This window comes from Lissotriton helveticus, chromosome 9 (assembly GCF_964261635.1).
Source record: "Lissotriton helveticus chromosome 9, aLisHel1.1, whole genome shotgun sequence".
NCBI classification, from domain to species: domain Eukaryota; kingdom Metazoa; phylum Chordata; class Amphibia; order Caudata; family Salamandridae; genus Lissotriton; species Lissotriton helveticus.
In genome coordinates this window covers 747,731,241-747,750,402 of record NC_136070.1, presented here as the reverse complement: position 1 = coordinate 747,750,402, position 19,162 = coordinate 747,731,241, and the positions used below count along the sequence as shown (strand labels likewise).

The 19,162-nt window shown below is 43.8% G+C and overlaps 1 protein-coding gene across 1 annotated transcript in view; it reads left to right on the top strand.

Moving 5' to 3' along the window:
• Window positions 1-19,162, top strand: part of GIPR (gastric inhibitory polypeptide receptor) — an 888,530-nt gene that overhangs the window by 154,237 nt on the left and 715,131 nt on the right. The window contains exon 2 of the mRNA XM_078662339.1: window positions 4,138-4,297. Coding sequence (XP_078518465.1) covers window positions 4,138-4,297 — 160 coding nt within the window. The remainder of the gene's footprint in view (window positions 1-4,137; window positions 4,298-19,162) is intronic.

Genomic DNA, 19,162 nt, shown 5'->3' with positions numbered 1-19,162 from the left:
GTGTAGTTTTGGCACTGTGTCTGGCTCGGAAACCTAACTGGGAGGTGTTGGACAGTTGTCTACTTTTAGATATGTTGTGGGTTGTTTGTTGACTACTATTTTAACATATGAAGTGGCTCAATCTGCCCACTCGCTAGATAGCTTGTACCAGCAGCACCCTATCTCCACCAAAGTGGATACACATCTAAAATGATGTACTTTAAAAGGCCTCTCCTTTGGAATGCTGCCTCAGTAAAATAAACCGATTTTAGAATTAACAAAGGGGTAAAACTAATTTTGGTACATCATTGCTCCTGCAATACATGAGTGCACAGTAGCAAAATCTAGTGCAGCAGTGATCATGCTTTGTGCCATCATAGCTTTAGAGCATAAAGCAAGATTCAAGTAAACAGACATCACATTCTGCTCTGTGTTTAGCACTTTGCCAGCTCTGAAAATGCCCAGTGAAAGGTTGGCAGGAAAGTACATATTTAAGAAATATTATCTAATGGGGGGCACATTCCTTGGTAGGCACTGACCAGGGAGGAGTTAAATGGCTCAAGCTAGGTGACCATTCAAGTTGTTTAGAAGAACCTATCTGAGGGCAGCCTTGGGGGCCACTAATCTATCAGCGATCTGGGATATGCATCTCGGGCACAATGCGTTCAAAAAATTGGTTTGGAAAACTGTCAAATCTCTTTCACTATTAGAGGACAAAGAGACTTTTGCCAAAAGAAATCATGAATGGATGATTTTAAACTCTTATAAATCCCTGACACCGCAACCATACTTCAGTCAGGGTTACCCCAAGGCAATTAAACTGAAGTTCTTAAAACACAGACTAGGAGTCTTGCCTACCAGAGAGTATTTTCCACCATGGCTCAGGAGCAATGGCCAAGACGCCTGCATCTTTTGCAACACAGAGAAGGGTGACATACTTCACATGACCTGTCTCTGCCAAGAGCTGCGGCCAGCCCGCCAACAGCTCTTAAAGGACCAGCTCAAGCAGATAGGAACTCGTACTAGAAGGTAAGCGGTGCGGGCTTGCCTGAACCCTGCAAACACGAAACTGATCTGCAGATACGTAAAGTTCCTTGCGTTAATCGAGCAAAAACTGTCAAAAAATATTCCGAACATTGACACAGAAAATATATAGACGCTTATCAGAACTCAAGGAACATGCTCTTCTGCCTTAAAAGTAATTGCCCTGGTCATTAGATCGGGTTTTTTTATTGTTTGCTCTTTTAATGATGACTTAATGAATCAATTTTCTTATGAGATTTAAAAAATAAAAAAAATTGTTTTTGTAAAATGTTTGCACTGGTTTTAATTAACTATGCATAATAAATTTACCTTCCCTTAGAAGAAGTTCATGATATTCACATGCATCTCTTAGGGGAATATATGGGTTGGTACTGTAATGAGATTTATCTAAGGTGCTGGCTATGGTCATCCACTATAAATATTGATCTGCTGGGGGGCAATCAAAATTCATTCAGCATTTTGTAAGTATTCAGCTGTTTGCTTTACAATCAAGCAATTTACCCAAGAGAGAGGGAACTCTTAGACAGTTATTGACTGAGGTGGGGTCAGATCACCAGAGGCAAAGTCAAGGGCCTTACTGCATTCCTTTCAATAACTACCTGGGAGTGCTACCCCCTTTGAATGATATTGCTATTGTAAATCAGGCCCTTACATTTTGGAGTAAATATAGCAAACCTTTTGTTATAGGGTTTTTTTTAGCCATACTAATCAGGTGAAATTTTACAAGATGCATATTAATTGGATTTGAATGTTTGGTGATAATGTTCAGCCATTTCTGTCACTTTGAAAGGCATTGTAGAATTGAAGGTGGTTGCGTGTCACAAAAATGAACATGTGGAGAGGGTGATAACAGTTTTAATCACAATATACATAATTTGTTTCTGGTATCATACCAATTTTAGGAATTGTGTGGAGGACCAAAGTGATTTCACTCTTTTAAAAATCCGTACCCTCAGTGGAGATTTGGTGATTCTTGTTTGATAGATAAGTGTTTTCTCTCATTGGTTTGTCATTAAAAGTATGGTAACTGCTCCAAAGCTAAAATGAAAACACATTGGGGCACATGCATCAAGCTTTTTATTGGTCGCAAACAGGCTGATTCGCAGAATTTACCCTTTAGCGACAGGTAAAAAGCCATTTCCGATGCATCAAACCTCATGCATTCGTAAAATAGGTAATCACAATTTTTGTGATTACCTATTTTGCGAATGCATTTAGGGAATCGCAATTTGCGATTCCCTAAATGCAATGCATGAAGCATTTTAAAAATGTGACTTTGCATTAAGGATTCGCAAATTACTATCAGCTTCAAGTTGATGGTAATTTGCAAATCCTTAGAAAACGCCCCAATTTGCATTTTTAAAAGTCCCATGAGGCGCATACACATGCCTTTAGGACATGTGTGTGCGCCACATGTGCACACTTACCTTTTTTGGGAGGTGCATCAGGGGGGCCTTAGGCCCCTAGAACCCCTGCAATTCCATTCGCAATTACCTATTTGGTAAATGATTTCCCTTTTTTCTATTGCGGCTTCACACTAGACTTCTAAATAAAAACTGGACCTCTAAAATGCTATATTTATGACAAATATGAGACATGCTGCTGGAGCAGGAGGTGTAGCAAAAAAATCTCTTCCAATGGAGACTGCAGTAAATGAAAACAATGGGGTGTTTCGTTTTGCCATAGAAATTACAATAGTGCTCTCAGAAGATTCTAAAATATATTCTTCAACCATGTCAAAACAAATCCTGGCAATCCGTGTAAAACGTTTACTTCCAACAGCAGTAGCAATATGTCAGATGATCCCCAGTGTTCGACAGCAGTTTAGCAGAAGAATTCGGAGAAGCAACTAGAGTGCTATCAATTTATATTCACAACAAACAAAAGGGAGGCTTTCCTGAGCTCCTTTTGGTTGAAATAGGAGCTGCTGCATTTAAAGCCATTTCTATTGAGCACACTAAAGTAAGTAAACATTGAGGTGCTAATGCAGATTGGAAACCAGATTTTTAAGCACTTAAGGTGATATAAAAGTTTTCAGTCATTTATGGCATTATATATTTTTGAAATGAGACCCTCCAAATAAGTTGCTGTTTGGACATTAACATTTTCTTTTTACTTATTACCACTTTCGTCTGCCAGTAGTTGCATCAAATCCGTTTTTCTGTTAGTTAAATATATGAAAATGATAAAAATACATTGAAAATACATATTTATTGTGAAAATGTAGCTATGTATGCCTTGTAAATAACCACATTCAAGATTAAGTAATTAAAGCATAATTTAAAATAAATAACATTGTATATATCAGGAAGTACAATGAAGCTACTATTTTAAAACATAGAGAAAACTATCATGGATTACACCATTTTCACACACTGGAAATACTTTCAATATATAAAACAAACACCTGGACAGACGTGTTCAAGCACTCATTTATTTCAGGAACTTACTGTAGCTGGGTTTAGACCCATTCTTACATACATATTCAGCATTCTGTACAGAAAAGTAATTGTAAATGGTTCTAAAGATATAGTGTCCAGCAGCATGTTTTCTAGTGCAGGCATATTTTACATCTAAGTGAATAAAAAGTTATTTAGTAGACCTCTTTGATATTTACATGCATCTATTAAAAGGTAGAAGGCATAGTGATATGTGGGTTGATACTGTAATAAGGCTTGTCTCAGGTACTAACTAGGAATCTCCTAGGTAGATATCGACTAGCCGGCAGGCCAGCTAAATACAGCTTTCTGTTGGCCTCCAGCTGTCTGATTTACAATTTGGCAGTATGTTTATGAATAAGTAATTGGCTTGCAGAAGGGAAGGTCACACATCTTGTTCCACTCCGTTGTGCTCCAATAGCATATTTGCATCTGTAGATGCTCACACACAGGTTTCATTTATGGAATGTGTCTATAACATGTTTCAATTAAGGATTTTTTAAAGTTCTAGCTGATGTTACCCTTAAAATAATCTCAATTTTTTGACAATGCAATAATTCCACTGGTTACTTACTCTTCTGTAAGAAGATATGATGAGTGTGTGCAGAAGATTGTGTCCAGCAATGGCCTCTACTAACTCGGTATTTCCAATGTGTTTATTTTTCTCGATATGCAGTCGATGGTCGGTTGCCGCCTGGTTCAGATTCTTACACAGTACTGTGTTCAGTCCAACTATTATTGGCTCCTGGTGGAAGGCCTGTATCTGCATAATCTTCTCGTGATGATGGCCTTTTCAGAGGAGACCTATTTCCTGGGATACCTCTTATTCGGGTGGGGTGAGTAGTTAAAGAGTTCTGTAATACTGTCTTCTTTACCATTTCCTTATGGACCTTTGCTTTTGATCCACTTTGTCACGTATTCCAGGCACCTTTATGTAATAATTTGTGTGCTTTATTCAGTCTTCCTTGAAAGTTCTCCTTAACACCATCTCCCATCAGTCGCTACGTAAGGTAAGCTTTGTCAACCGCTGTCCTCATCGCTGTGGCTTAGCTATGCCTTCCACGATTATCTTTTTTTTTTGTCCTCATTCACCTCAGAAAGGAATATAAAGCAGGGAGTCCATTATTTCTGCCCTTATTTTCGAGATGAAATACTGACCCTTAACAGGCATACTGTAATATACACCCACCCTTCTGCAGCTATCTCTCTCGCCCGGTGTAAACACCAGAGCTGCCTTTATAAAAATAACGTGTAACCAGACCCTATGGCAGCCTAAGAGTTTTATTTGCTGGTGTAATCATTGGACATTATTCAGATCTTATTTGCATAGCTTAGGGTATTAGTAAAAAGTACTTATCGCAACCCTTCTGTGGGTTTCAACTATGTCTGTAATAAATTCCAGAATTCTTTCTTTTTTAACTTTTTTCCGGATAGATCCATCCTGGGCAGATACATGAGAGACTCCAACTATTCTGCATGTTGAGGTGGTACATTGCTCACCCACTTTCGGCAAATCTCTCTCCTGGCTAAGAGTATTGCATAAAACAACATATCTCTAATACTGCTCGTGTATTTCTCCGTAACACCAAAAATAACCAGGAAGAGGATTACCTTCATGTGCCGACACAAAAAACCTGATATTGTTGTTTCCACTCTACTCCAAAAATCACCAATTGACGGACATTGATAGAACAAATGCACATCCGAAGCATCTTTAAGCCCGCATTTGGCACAGCTGGATTGACTTCCTTTCCCCATCTTTGATAACTTCTCCGGTGATATATACACCTTGTGGAGTGAATACAGGTGGTTCCTTCTTAAAAACGCAGATTCTACTATTTGGTAAAGTGTGCACATAGATACTTGCCAGATGTTTTGCAGCTTCTCTCGCGGCAAGTGTTCTCCCCACAGGTCTTCGGCTAAAGTGAATTCTCTGTCCATAATGTCCTGTAGATGCCAGTACCATAGTGCTACTTCCTTTTTTCCTGGTGATTTAGTTACCAAGTGGTCTTCTAGGGAATTTCCCATTCCTAATGGCGATTTTTTGCTTTGCTCCCAGCTTTTCAATTGCAGGTATTTGAATTTAGAGAGAGTCCCCACCATTATCTCATTTAAATCGTGCCAAGATAATAATTTACCTTCTAATGTCAAGTCGCCCCAGATTTTAATATCAGCAAATTTAATTGGTGTTGCCATTTTGGGGTACCTGGTGAATCCCAGATGGGGGCAAAATATGAGTAATATTCTAATTTCATATGGCGTCTAATCTGATGCCATATTCTTGCCATTGACTGTAGCACTCTCAATTTAACTTTTTGTTTACAATTTGGGATCCCCAAACTTAAAAAGAAAACTTTATGAACCTATCTGGCACTCCTTTAGCATGGCTGTATACATTCAACCTATCATGGACATATCCGGAATTTTTGTAAGCATTCTAGAATTCTTTAATTGGAAGGCCCAAGCATAGTATTGGATGTCAGGCAGGGCTACACCTCCCTTTTCCCTTGTCCTCCGCAATTTTTTCCAAGAGATTCTAACCCCTTTATTAGCCCAGATAAATGAATTTATCTCTTGTTGTATTTTATGTATGGTTGTTTTTTTGAAATGGAGAGGAATGGAATCAAATAAAAAGGTGAATTTTGTTAGAATAGACATCTTAACTAAACTAACTCTGCCTAAGATGGTTAATGGCAGGTGTATCCAACTCTTCATTAGTTTAGCAGCTTCCTTAACCACTCTTTTCAAATTATTCTCTGCAATTGAATTAATATCTTGAGATATCCTAATACCTAGATAATTTTATCTCTTTTTTTATAAAGGAATTATTTCCTGCATAGTTACATACCATCACTTCTGTCTTGCTTTCATTTACTGAATACCCTGACATTTCTCCAAATGTTATTGCTATACTTAAAATAGCTGGTAAGGCTCTATCCAAATCCGAAGATAGGCCACAAGGTCATCAGCGTATAGCGCAAATTTCCTAACCCAGTCTCCCTGCTGAAATGGTTGAATATCAATTGTATTGTATTGTAAAGCAAAAGGCTCCATATAAAAATTAAACAATAGGGGGAGAGAGGGGAGCCTTGTCTTGTACCTCTAAAAATGTTACTAAGACACTTGCTACCAGTTCCTCATAGATTAGCCTAATTGCTCTGCAAAAATTATCTCCCAAATTGTATCTCTCTAGTACTGCAAAAAGATAAGACCATCTCACCTTATCAAATGCTTTAGATGCATCTAATGTGATTATAGCTAAAGGGGTATTAAAGGATGTTGCAAAATCAATTGCGCCTATAAATTCATATATGAGTTCATGTAGGTATCTTTCCCTTACAAAACCTCTCTGATCTTCATGGATTACATTACTTGCAATGTTTGATAATCTATATGCTAAGATTTGTGTGAAATTTTGTAATCAGAGTTTAAAAGAGAGATTGGTCTATAAGACTCACATATTGTTAGATCTTTTCCCGGTTTTAAAATAAAGGAGACTGTAGCCTCACTCCATGACTTCGGTAATTTTTTACCCTGGCCTAATATCTCATTCATCACCACTGTCAACAAGGGAGACACTGCCTCTACTAAGATTTTATGTAGCTCCGTTGGCATACCGTCTGGACAGGCCGCTTTACCACTTTTGCTGGTTAAGATAGCATTAACAATTTCCTCCTGTGTAATTTCTTGATTGAGGCTATTTTGTTGATTGGCATCTATAGGCTTTGAGCATTCTGAGAGCCAGCCCTCTATCTCATCATTTACTAATTCATCTTTTCCCTCCCTATATAAATCACCAAAGAATTCTTTAAAGGCCTCATTGATCTCTGCTTCACTACTCAATAGATTGCCACATTGAGCTTCTCTGACTTCTTTAACTCTATTCTTTGTTCGCTCTGTCTTAGCTTCCCAGGCAAGGAGTTTGCCAGCTCACACCCCGTATTCAAAATGTGCTAGTTTACTAGCATGCCACTTTTTTTAATCCGTACTTGGAGGGTCTCTGATAGTTGGTTCTTCATTAGTACCTGCTCTTTTTCTAACTCTATATTTTGTCTCCTAAGTCTGTACTGTTAATTTCCTTATCTATTCTCCTCAACTCCTCTTCTATTTGTGATATTTCTTTTTTATATACTCTGTTTCTATAACAGGTTATCGATGTGATCTTGCCCCTTATAAAAAGCCTTTAAAGTATCCCACACTATTTCATTCGAGGCAGTATCTATATTAATCTCGATAAATTCTATGACCTCTTTTCGAAGATTTTCCATTATTTCGCAATCAGTTAAAATTATGTGGTCTAGTGTCCACCTTCTCTCTGCGCCTTTTCTGCTATCTTTTAATGTTATCAGAACTGCTGAATGGTCAGATAGATGAGCTGCCTTATATTCTATATTCAGAATATGTTCTCTAAAACACCAATGTACCAGAAAATAGTCGATTCTGGACCTACTCCCATATTTCTTATTGTGAAAAGACATGCCCTGGGTGGTACCTGCCCTTTCTCTCCAAAGGTCGCACAATGTATGTTGGGCCATCATCTCTTTTAATAGATTACAAGATTTAGGGGTTGAGGTTGTTCTAGATGTACTACATTTATCTAAATTAAGGTTTAGTACGACATTAAAATCCCCTCCCATAATGATCAGATCGGGGAAATCCAAAAGGTTAGCAAAAAGATTTGTGAGGGGCTCGCAATCGTCGTAATTTGGGCCATAGTAGCCAACCAGTGTCAATGGCCTGTCATTTATCTTGATTTTTCCTATAATCCTTCTTCCCCTTTTATCTACTCTCATTTCTGTTATCCATATTTTTGCATGTTTTTTCACTATTACTGCTACTCCTCTTATATTACAACTCTGGTTTGTACAGAAAACTTGTCCTACCCAACTTTGTTTTTCAAAAAAGTCTACACATTCCTTTTTTTAACAGATGAGTCTCCTCCAGCAACCACATCTCCTTCAGCCACACCACCGAACTACATTGGACAGATCACAGCTGCGTCCATTTCAACTTCAGGAAAACGACGACCCACCACCACCTGCAACAGGGCCCCTGTAGATGCTGGAGCAAGATCACCACTGACCAGCTCACCACCTCACTCAGCCAGAACCCTCCCACCAACACTACGGACTCCAACGAATCAGCCCACAACCTCACACAGTGGCTCACCAACTGCGCCGATGCCCTTGCACCACTGAAGAATCCTCCCAGCAGACTCGGCAGCAAGAAAGCCTCGTGGTTCACCATCGACCTCAAAAACTCCAAGCAAAATTGCCGAACCCTCGAGAAAGCCTGGCGCCACGACCAATCGACAGAAAACATGACAGCCCTCAAGAACGCCATCTGCAAACACCACCAACTGATCCACACCACCAAAAGTACTGCATTCAGAGAACGACTGGACAACAATGCCCACAACAGCAAGGAACTCTTCAGCATCATCAAAGAGCTCTCCAGCCCCAGTGCCAGCAACAACGACATCACGCCCTCGCAAGACCTCTGCGACTCACTCGCCTCATTCTTCCACCACAAGATCGCCGACATACACAACAGCTTCGGCGCCCAGACCTCGCACCCAACCACCGAACCAACGCCCACCACCACCACCCTTTGCACCTGGACCCCCGTCAGCACCGAAGACACCACCCGCGTGATGAACACCATCCACTCCGCTCCCCGGCCGACCCATGCCCACACCACCTCTTTAACAAAGCTGACTCCATCATTGCACCCCAACTCCGGAACGTCATCAACAACTCCTTCGCATCCGCAATCTTTCCAGAGAGCTGGAAACATGCGGAGCTCAGCGCCCTCCTGAAGAAACCCACCGCGGACCCCACGGACCTCCAGAACTTCCGCCCCATCTCGCACCTCCATTTTCCCGCCAAAGTCATCGAGAAGACCGTCAACAAACACCTAACCGCCTTCCTCGAGACGAACGGATCTCTTGACCCATCGCAGTCCGGCTTCCAAGCAAACCACAGCACCGAGACCGCCCTCATCGCAGCCACCGACATCAGGACCCTGCTTGACAACGGGGAAACTGCTGCCCTCATCCTCCTCGACCTATAGGCCGCATTCAACACAGTCTGCCACCGCACCCTAACAACTCGCCTCCACCACGACGGGATCCAAGGAAAACCTCTGGAATGGATCACCTCCTTCCTCTCCAACAGAACTCAGAGAGTCCGCCTCCCCCTTTCCGCTCAGTGGCCACCAAGATCATCTGCGGCGTTCCTCAAGGCTCCTCTCTCAGCCCCACCCTCTTCAACATCTACATGAGCCCCCTCGCAGCCATCGCACACCAACACAATCTGAACATCATCTCCTAAGCTGACGACACCCAGCTGATCCTCTCCCTCACCAACGACCCCGCCACCGCCAGAGCCAACCTGCATGAAGGAATGAAAGACGTCGCGGAATGGATGAAGCTCAGCCGTCTGAAAGTCCTCATCCTCGGACCATCACCCTCCGCCTGGGACGACTCCTGGTGGCCCCACGCACTGGGCACCGACCCCAAGCCCAGGGACCACGCTCGCAACCTAGGCTTCATCCTGGACTCCTCCCTCATGATGACCAAGCAAGTCAACGCCGTCTCGTCATCCTGTTTCAACACCCTACGCATGCTCCGAAAGAACTTCCGGTGGATCCCCACCGAAACCAGAAAGTCGGTCACCCAGGCCCTCGTCACCAGCCGACTGGACTACGGGAATGCCCTCTACGCTGGAACCACAGCCAAACTACAGAAAAGATTGCAGCGCATACAGAACGCCTCTGCATGACTCATCCTGGACATCCCCCGTCACAGCCACATCTCTGCCCACCTGAGAGACCTGCACTGGCTCACCGTCAGCAAGAGGATCACATTCCGGCTTCTCACCCACTCACACAAGGTTCTCCACGACATGGGCCCCAAATACCTCAACAACCTCCTCACGTTCTACACACCCACCCGCCAGCTCCGATCCGCCAGCCTCGCCCTCGCCACTGTCCCTCGAATTCGCAGAACCACCACCGGAGGAAGATCCTTCTCCTACCTGGCGGCCAAGACATGGAACTCCCTCCCCTCCCACCTGCAGCTGACCCAGGACCATCTCTCCTTCAGGAAGCAACTCAAGACCTGGCTCTTTGAGCAGTAGCAGCACCCAACCCCCCCTCTCAGCGCCTTGAGACCCTAGCGGGTGAGTAGCGCGCTTCATAAATGCAATGATTGATTGATTGATTGATTGACTGCAAAACTAAGATGTGTGCCCATGAGTCTTTTAAGTATTGGATTAATTTATCTCTTCGCCCCTTTACTCGTAGACCATTGACATTCCAGGTTAAGATCTGAATAGCCATATCTTTTTTATCTCACTAAAACTGAGGATTTTGAGGATTTTTTTTGTTTTTTTCCCAAATGCTCCCCATCCTGTGCCCCCTCATCCCCCCTCCCCCCACCCTTCTTACCCATGAGAACCCACCCCTGCTTCTTCTCCTTGGACACGGTGTTAGTCCAAGTTAGACTTGGCTCTGAATACTCTCCGCCCCATTTCTAATATCTTTACATAATCTATATGCTGTCCAATGTATGTCAGATGAATGTCAACCTAGCCTTCTAAACAAAAAAAACAAACACTTTCCTTAGCTTCCCCCACCACCTTTTATGCTCTCCAAAAGATCGTCTGCTTCCTTTATACTTCTGACAGTTTTCGTTTTGTTATTATGCATAATGCGTAATGTCGCCGGGAACTTTAATTATACATTGGCCTCGACTTTCTTTAAATCGTCCATGCGTTTCCCAAGCTCCCATTGTCTATCTAACGTTGCTCTCGATAGATCAGACCGTATTTCAAAAGAAAAATCTGGGCCTTTTAAGGACTTGAATTTCAGTGCAGATAACAACATTTTTTCTTTAATTGCGTATGTCTGAATGTTTATGAGAATTCTTCTCTGTTTCGTTCTTCCTGTATTTTTCCTAAAGGGGTCCCTGTGTACTCTCTGAATGTCTTTAGCGATTACTTCTTTGCTTTCCTCTATGTCAACTACTGCTTTTATAAGGGCCACCCGAATCCTCTTAAATCCTCCTTTTCTTTGCCTTTAGGCACATTCAAAAGCCTGAGATTATTCATCATAGAATTATTCTCAAGTTGTTCAACTTTTTCTTGTAAACCCTGTTCATCCTTACGGAGCACCTGGATTTCCGTTCTGCTTCTGGCGCGTTTTTTTTTAGATCTTCCACTGTAATTTTAAGGGCTTCTGTCCTCTCTGATAACTAATCTAATTTATTTTCCAGATTTTCGCAGAACCCCCGGATTTCCCGCTGATTAGCCTCCGATACAGAGAAACCGCTCCTAATTTCAGTGGTTAAGTTCCCCAACATTGCCTCCAGAGATGGAGCAACTGGGTCCCTAACTCCGGGGGCGGTTGTGATTGTATCTGATATGGTTAGACCTTCGGTATTATCCACAAAGTTCCCCCGACATCCACCATTCACCACCTCGCCCTTATCCTGTATGCCCTGCATGCCCTGGGAGTCTCGAGTACATCCCTCAGTACCTCCATTAAGCCCACTCAGCCCCTCAGGCTCATTAAGCTCATTGCCCTGACCCCCACTCTCCATATTGGGGAATCTAGAATCTCCTCAATAGCACTCCCTCTGTTGGTTTTATATCCTTCTTTTTTAGTTAAGGGGGGCCCTTTTAAACTAAGAATGGGCGGTTGTACCTTGAAGAATGAGCGTAGAGAGGGAGTAACTTTAAGCTTGGGGTCTAGAATCACTGCTTACTTTTTCTGTTTTCTACCCCTCTTTTTAACTTCCACCTTATGTTCTCCCTGGGGGGGCAGGTTTGTATCTTCTGCGCTGGTTCCTGCACTGATTCTTCAGAGCTAGATTACTAACAGGGGATCGTTCTTTATTGCTTTTATTTTTATTTTTACTTTCACTCCCCCCCGAATAACTCCTGGCTTTCCCCTTGGGGCTTATCTACTGTTTGCCCTCCAAATTGGTTGTCCAGGCTGACCTCCGCTTTATCCCCCCTACCTTTCTTTACTAAGTACTCCTGAGGTTCTTCCACCGACAGGCTCCTCAGCTGGCTTCCCCGGATTGCAATGCCTGACTCTCCCGACTGCCACTGCCACTGCCTGCGTTCGCCCGGAGGTAAACTCTTGCTGCTGCCCTGCGGCTCTTCCTGAGCTCCAGAGCGGCTGTGGTACAGCGCGGGCTGGTGGAAAAAGGCAGAAAGGCAGAAGTCGGGAGCCGGGCAGGCTTGATTTCATCCATCCGGCACATTAAAGCGGCGGCGGCATCGAGGTGGGAGCGTTAATTTTTTAACGTTTTGACGTTTAGAATAGGGTCGAGGATTTAGCATAGGTGGGCATAGATCATATGGATCCTTTAGCGGGCTTACGCATAGCGGGTGGCTGAGTGCATCACAGAGCCGCAGCCAACGTGTTCACTCGCCCACCATGTTCCCCTGCCGTCTAAATTCTTCCACGGTTATCTTACCTTCAGTCAGTAAAATCTCCTTACCTTTTCTTAATTTCAACTCAACTCCATCCTATCCCACCCTCTCAGCCTTAGGTCAGTTATATTTCCTATCATGCTCTTCTGCTAGAATCATCATCATCTCCCATCCTACTCTTTAACTTACAAAAGCACAATCTCTTACTATCCTCGAGACCTTCATCAGTTCCACTTCTCACATCGATTTACCTCATTCCTGCTTCATTTCTAATAACCCTATCCATCCATATAATCTCCATTTAAATTATTATATCCAACTTTATCACAATAAAATGTGTTTCTTTAACCCTGTTTTGAGTTCATTCTTCTCACAAATGTGGAAAAACAATTATATGCCACCACTTTTCGTGATACTTGTCACGTTTTCAAAACCCCACAAATCGCTCTTATCCTTATTTCTTTTAATTTACAGTGTGCAGCTTTCAGTTCAAAATACCCTTTTGTTTACAAACTTAATACATTGTTTGATTTTGGTCCTTAGAAGAGCCTCTCCAGGCTAGAAAATACAGCTATCTACTGCAGACTGGTGAGTGCCCATTGCGTTCAGTGGTGCGCCATCCTGTTACAGTTAAAACAACACTAAATAAAGTAATATATAATGATGTGGGATCCCTAAAACCAGCCAGGGGAGCAGGTCTGTCTTTTTTTTCCTTTCACAACTTTTTGAGCTTCTTAAATCCATGTGTTAATGGCAGTATCACTGGTGCTGGTCTTTTAGCTGTCTGGAAGGTGGCTTCAAAGGAGGGGTAACCCAATGTTTAAGAAATGATGTCCAGCAGTGGCTGGAATGTTAAATCCAACCAAGTGTGAATTCAAGAAATACTTGGGGGAAGGCAGACAGTCCGTGAAGGCCTGCTCCATACAGGTGGCTGCTGCTTATGCCTAGGATATGGAGACAAGAGCTGTAAAGCTGAAGACGTCTTTTCTTCTACTAAAACGTATATTATGTTAAGGGAACCTGTTAAGTGCACATATACCACAAGGATTCTAGGCGCTGAGGTAACATAGAAGGAACATGAAAAAAGAGCTACATCAGTAGAAGCACTAATTATGCTCTTGCTGAATTGAAAAGGTATTTATGCCTGTCTAAACTTCAAGTAGTTTGGAGCCATCTGTATTCGGCGAGGAAATGAGTTTCAGATCTGAGGAGAGGAGCTAACAACGAGAATCTGAAAACACCCATCTTCTTTGTTTTGTACTTAAAAATGGATAGAAGATTGTGGGCAGAAGAGCAGAGTCTTAGACTCTGGTTGTATTTCTTAAATATAGAGTTTATAAAAGAGGAATCTTCCTCAGCATAAGCCTTGAAAGTAGGACCGCCTATTTTAAAGATAAGCCTTTGCTCTATTGGGAGCCAGTGGAGGTCTCTCAAAAGAGGAGTGGTGTGACAATGTCTAGGCTATTTGTAAATAGGACACGTTGCTTGTTCTGGATAATCTGGTGTCTAGAAAGTAAAGTTTTGAGTAGTCTAATATAGAGAGAGTTGGCATAGTCCAAGACAAGATATAACCAATGTCATGACTACTTGGGTCAGGGTTTTAAATGTAAGAATACAACTTTGTTTATCCTTTGAAGAGCTGGGAAGCAAACAAAATTACTCCTCCAAACTGAGTTTTTAAGGATAACGCATTGTCAATATTAAATCTTAAACATTTGACAGATTTCTTTATAAACAGATTTTATTCCTCAAATGACACATATAGAGCAGGGCTCTGTAACCCTGAGACCTCTGCACAATCAGTACAAAGCATCAAGGCATCCTTTTCCACAGTATGTATCCTGTCTGTCAAGCATTGCACCCCTGACCCCATCCACTAGGGAATTCAACCCGCAACACACCCAACGCCATTTATTCTCCTCGTTTCCAAAGAAGCCCCCCCACACATTTAGAAATAGACAACTTGACGCTCCTATTTCCGAGGTATACTACACGGCTCTTTTCTTAAGTGTACCAAACATTGGAAGGAAGGAAGAGGAGGAGCGAGGGTTGAATCGAGAGGCAAGAGGCAAGAGGCAAGAGCAGCCGAGAGCGGCCGAGAGCGGCCGAGATCAGTGGTCGGAGATCAGTGGTCCCGGTGAGCGGAATTCCATCAGCACTCCCGCCCGGTCCTCCGCTTCATATAGCCTTAACCCCCACAGCCTCCCGTACTCGCCTCCCGTCTCCTGCCTTGATACTGCAGTGGCCCCGCCTCCTCCCCGCTTTGCACCGCTCGGACCTGCGGACATCTACGGGCCACCCACGGGAGAGCAAGGACGCGAGGGCTGAGGCGAGGCGAAGGTCGAGGCGGGGGGGTGCGGCCTGCGGCCTGAGGCACGAGGAAGCCGCCCACAAGCCCCATGGCGCTTGACTGCCTCTGCAACGCTGCAATTGCTGCTGCATTACAACTTGGCTTTTTGCTCTTTAACTTTGCTCAGCACACCTCAGCAACTGGCGTTCCCTGAGAGTCCCTGAAAGCTGCACCCGAGGCTTCGAGTTCCCAGCCATCCACCGTCTATAAGTCACATGAGAGGCGAGAGCTTGGTTGGGCGCACGCGAGCGTGGCTGCCGTTAGAGGCAGCTGCTAAGTAAGAGCCGGGGGGCGGTGAGCCAGGCAGGGCTGACTAGGTCTATCCCTGCCGGAGCCTCGTCCCCGTGTGCCCCGCTCGCCATTCTATTTTTGCTTGTTACTTACTATTGCTGCCCATTACTTACTGCCCACTGCGGTCCGCCTTATCTGAAAGGCTTTCCACAAAAAGCTCCTCTGAAGTGACTGAAGTGACTAAAGTGCCAAAAAAAAGCACCTTTTTAAACGCAGCGCAGCAGAGACTTTCAAGATTTTGAAAAACTGCGGTTGACAGAAGCCTCTTTTGAAGTGACTAAAGTGCGAAAAAAGCACCTTTTTTTTAACGCAGCGCACTAGAGACCTCAAGATTCTGTAAAAACTGCGGTTGACTATTACACCTCAACCATCGCCTTATTCTTTAATCACTTCGCAACCGTTTTTTCTGAAGTGATATTGGTTTCCCAATACCTCGCTTACCTGTCATATCACTATAATGCGCACTAGGAGCAGCTCTCAACCACTAAATACTAACCGCCCTCATAAGTCCGCCAAGCGCCAGAAGTCTACACTGCTATATCCATAAGGGGGCCTGAATTACCCCCTCGCCAACTGCATTCGGAGCAAGCGCAAGAGGTGGCCGCGAGACCTTTGAAGACCTCACTGGGACGCTTAAAGGGCGATAAAATGTTATTTAACCAGCCACAACCAGCTCGGTTGCAGTACTCACCAAAAACTAAAAACAACAGTACTGCCGACATCAGAGAGCACTTTCTTCGGATCAGCAAACTAAACCAAACTGCCCCACATTCTTATCAGGGTATCCATGGAAAGCCTCCCCAACAATCACCAGCGTCGCCAGCTCACCCTGACCCGTTGTCCCTCTACCCTGAAATAATCATTCGACGCAAGACCTCAGCTTCTACTAGTACACCGGAAAAATCACTCTCAAGGCACCCCATCTATGATGTACTACCCCAATTGCCACCACCAGAGCTCCTACCTCAATTGCCACCACCAGAGCTCCAACCAACTCGGCTAAGCACAAATAAACCGTTTGGAACTCAATGCCCCTTGGCAGCACTAATTGCATTTGTATTGCCGCCTACTGAAAGCTTAACCTCCCCCCTAGTATCTAAGAACGAGCCTCCAACCCCCAGGTGGGAGAAAGGAAACTACAATTATAATGCCGAGAACTCGACATGTGGCAAAGACGACTCTATAATCTGGGTCGCTACGCTTCATCCCCCAACCAAAGCAGTAAGGCCCTCGCCATCGAAATCTGGCCTAGCACGCGAAGACGTGATAAATTCGTTGAAGAGTCCATTGAACGACCTCTCCCAAATCCACAGTTTTGACCTTCCGTCACAGACATCCACTCCGTTTCTTAGTGGGGTACCAGACTTCGCCCACACCAGAAACAGCGATCTCCTCATGGCGGCAATTAAAGTAAGCCCACTAAAAGGGCTACCAGTAACCGGCAGTAGTTATAATGCTGACATCAAAGATTACAGTTCTATCTTAAGTCAAAATAAAAACCTTTTAAATGAACAAATCAATACGTCCACCAATTTATCCTCGGCTCATAACTCTGCCATTGCAAACAACCCATTCTCAAAAGACCCTGGGCTCGGAGCCACCCAATTCCAACCCAATTCTGGAATGCTAAAAATGGTGGCACTTCTGTCAGTCACCAACAGAGCCTTGAGCTCTATGACCTGTGCGGCCCACATGCACGCCGATAAACTTGATACCCAGATATCTATCCTTCAATTCGTGGCTGACTCCATAATCGGAATCGATTCAAAACTGGATCAACTAAATTCGCTTATACGAAGAGCCCAAACAAGCATGAACCAAAATCATACGCCCGAAGTAAATCCGAGCATGGAACCAACTGTACATGTAACTCCAAACCCAAATCAAGGCCATAAAAACTGCATTTGCGAGCCTTTATTGATTAAACTTGAAACTCTGCCAGAAATAATGTCCTTGTTAATAGAAGACCTGAGGTTGAAGACCCAAGCCAGACCACAGAGTCTTAGTATTCCCCCATTCACCCTCGAACCTTGGAAACTCTAAGGCGATCAGAACCATGCTCTAATAGCCTATCTTGCCCTACTAACAACTATTCCAGCTCAAAACTGGAACACTTGCCGCTCAAATTGACATTAAATACTCCTTCTGAACACCTCGCCTTCGCGCATCCGGTCTCTGCTGGCAATCTATGTCCACAAACACCGAATGCCACAAAAATATCCACACAACTCAATACTGAAGCGCATCCCTCTAACCTATCAAATCACCTTACGCCCGCTACCAAGGTCGAAAACGACCAAAAAGTAAGCACCTACCTATCTAGAAAAAATAAGAAGAAATTGAAGAAACTAAATAAAGCAAAAAAAAGGCCAATGCTCTAACACAATGGCTTGGAACAAAAGTGGGCAAGTCCCCAATTGAGCTGATCAATAAGGCAGAAAAATTGGTAGCCTCTCAAATAGAAAAAAAAGAAAATTTGGAAACTTTATCGAACAGCGCACAGCCACTAGTAGACCACAAGTCTCCCGGTAATTGCCTAAAGCAAAACGACGGCCCCATAAAACCTTTTGATAACAGCTCCTTGCTTACAATTGTCGCAGTACACAAACCCACCATCAAGGACCAAAGTCCAAAAGAAGGTATAGTGGCGGGCGCCTCCCCATTGACTTGCCTGGGAGAGGAAAAAATCCAGCCCAAAGTTAATGCAAATGCAGACAGCTCTGACAGTAAAATGCTCTGTCTCCAAGAACCTTAATCGAGTGGCGAGCCACCAAGAATGCCTTGCCCTTTAATGACTAAACCAAGCACACAAGCCAACACTCAGTCCCCGGGCATTGAGTTTGACGCTTCTAGGATCAACCCGGCCTCACTGTTTCAAGATACTTGCCTGGGACAACAACAGCATAGAAAAATATTGCTCCATCCGGAGTATGAATCCCAGGGAAAATGGGATATCTTAAATAGAGGCAATCTCCTCAGGCTATGCCGGCAACTGCCGGGTCTAGAAAGCTTGACTTCAACGGATATTGAGACAGTGTCCTTCGTAGACCTTGTCTTAGGACAAAGAAATGAGTCCACACTGGTAACCTTCTTTAACCCAGAACGCGGGGCTACGCTAATGAAGAACAAAAAACAACTGAACGAATGGGGCATCCAGGTTAGCCCTTATATCAACACCAACTACCCGTCATTCCTAAAAAACCTCTCTGACACAGCTACGCTTGCCAACACCAGACCCGACCAAAAACAAGTAAAGCATTCAGCCCAGTCATCATCGATGCTGCGGGGCCTCCGGCAAGAGCCGAAAACAGTCTCATGGACTGAGAATCCACTGCAAGTAATTGCCTCCACAGCTGGCGGCCCGACGAAAATGCATATTAAAACCTTGCAATTCGGAAGACTGGTCTTGGCTCTCTCAAGTGTTAGGGTAATGCACCGATTGCTGTGCATGGCCACAAACCTACCCATGACACGGTCCATCATTTAAATGTATGCTCTTGGAATATTCGGGGCCTCACACAGGAGAAAACAGAGCGATTAACTTCAGGTCTGCTGAAAACCTGCGAAGTCTTTGCCCTACAAGAAACCTGGGCCCTTGAAAACACCATCTGGGAAGA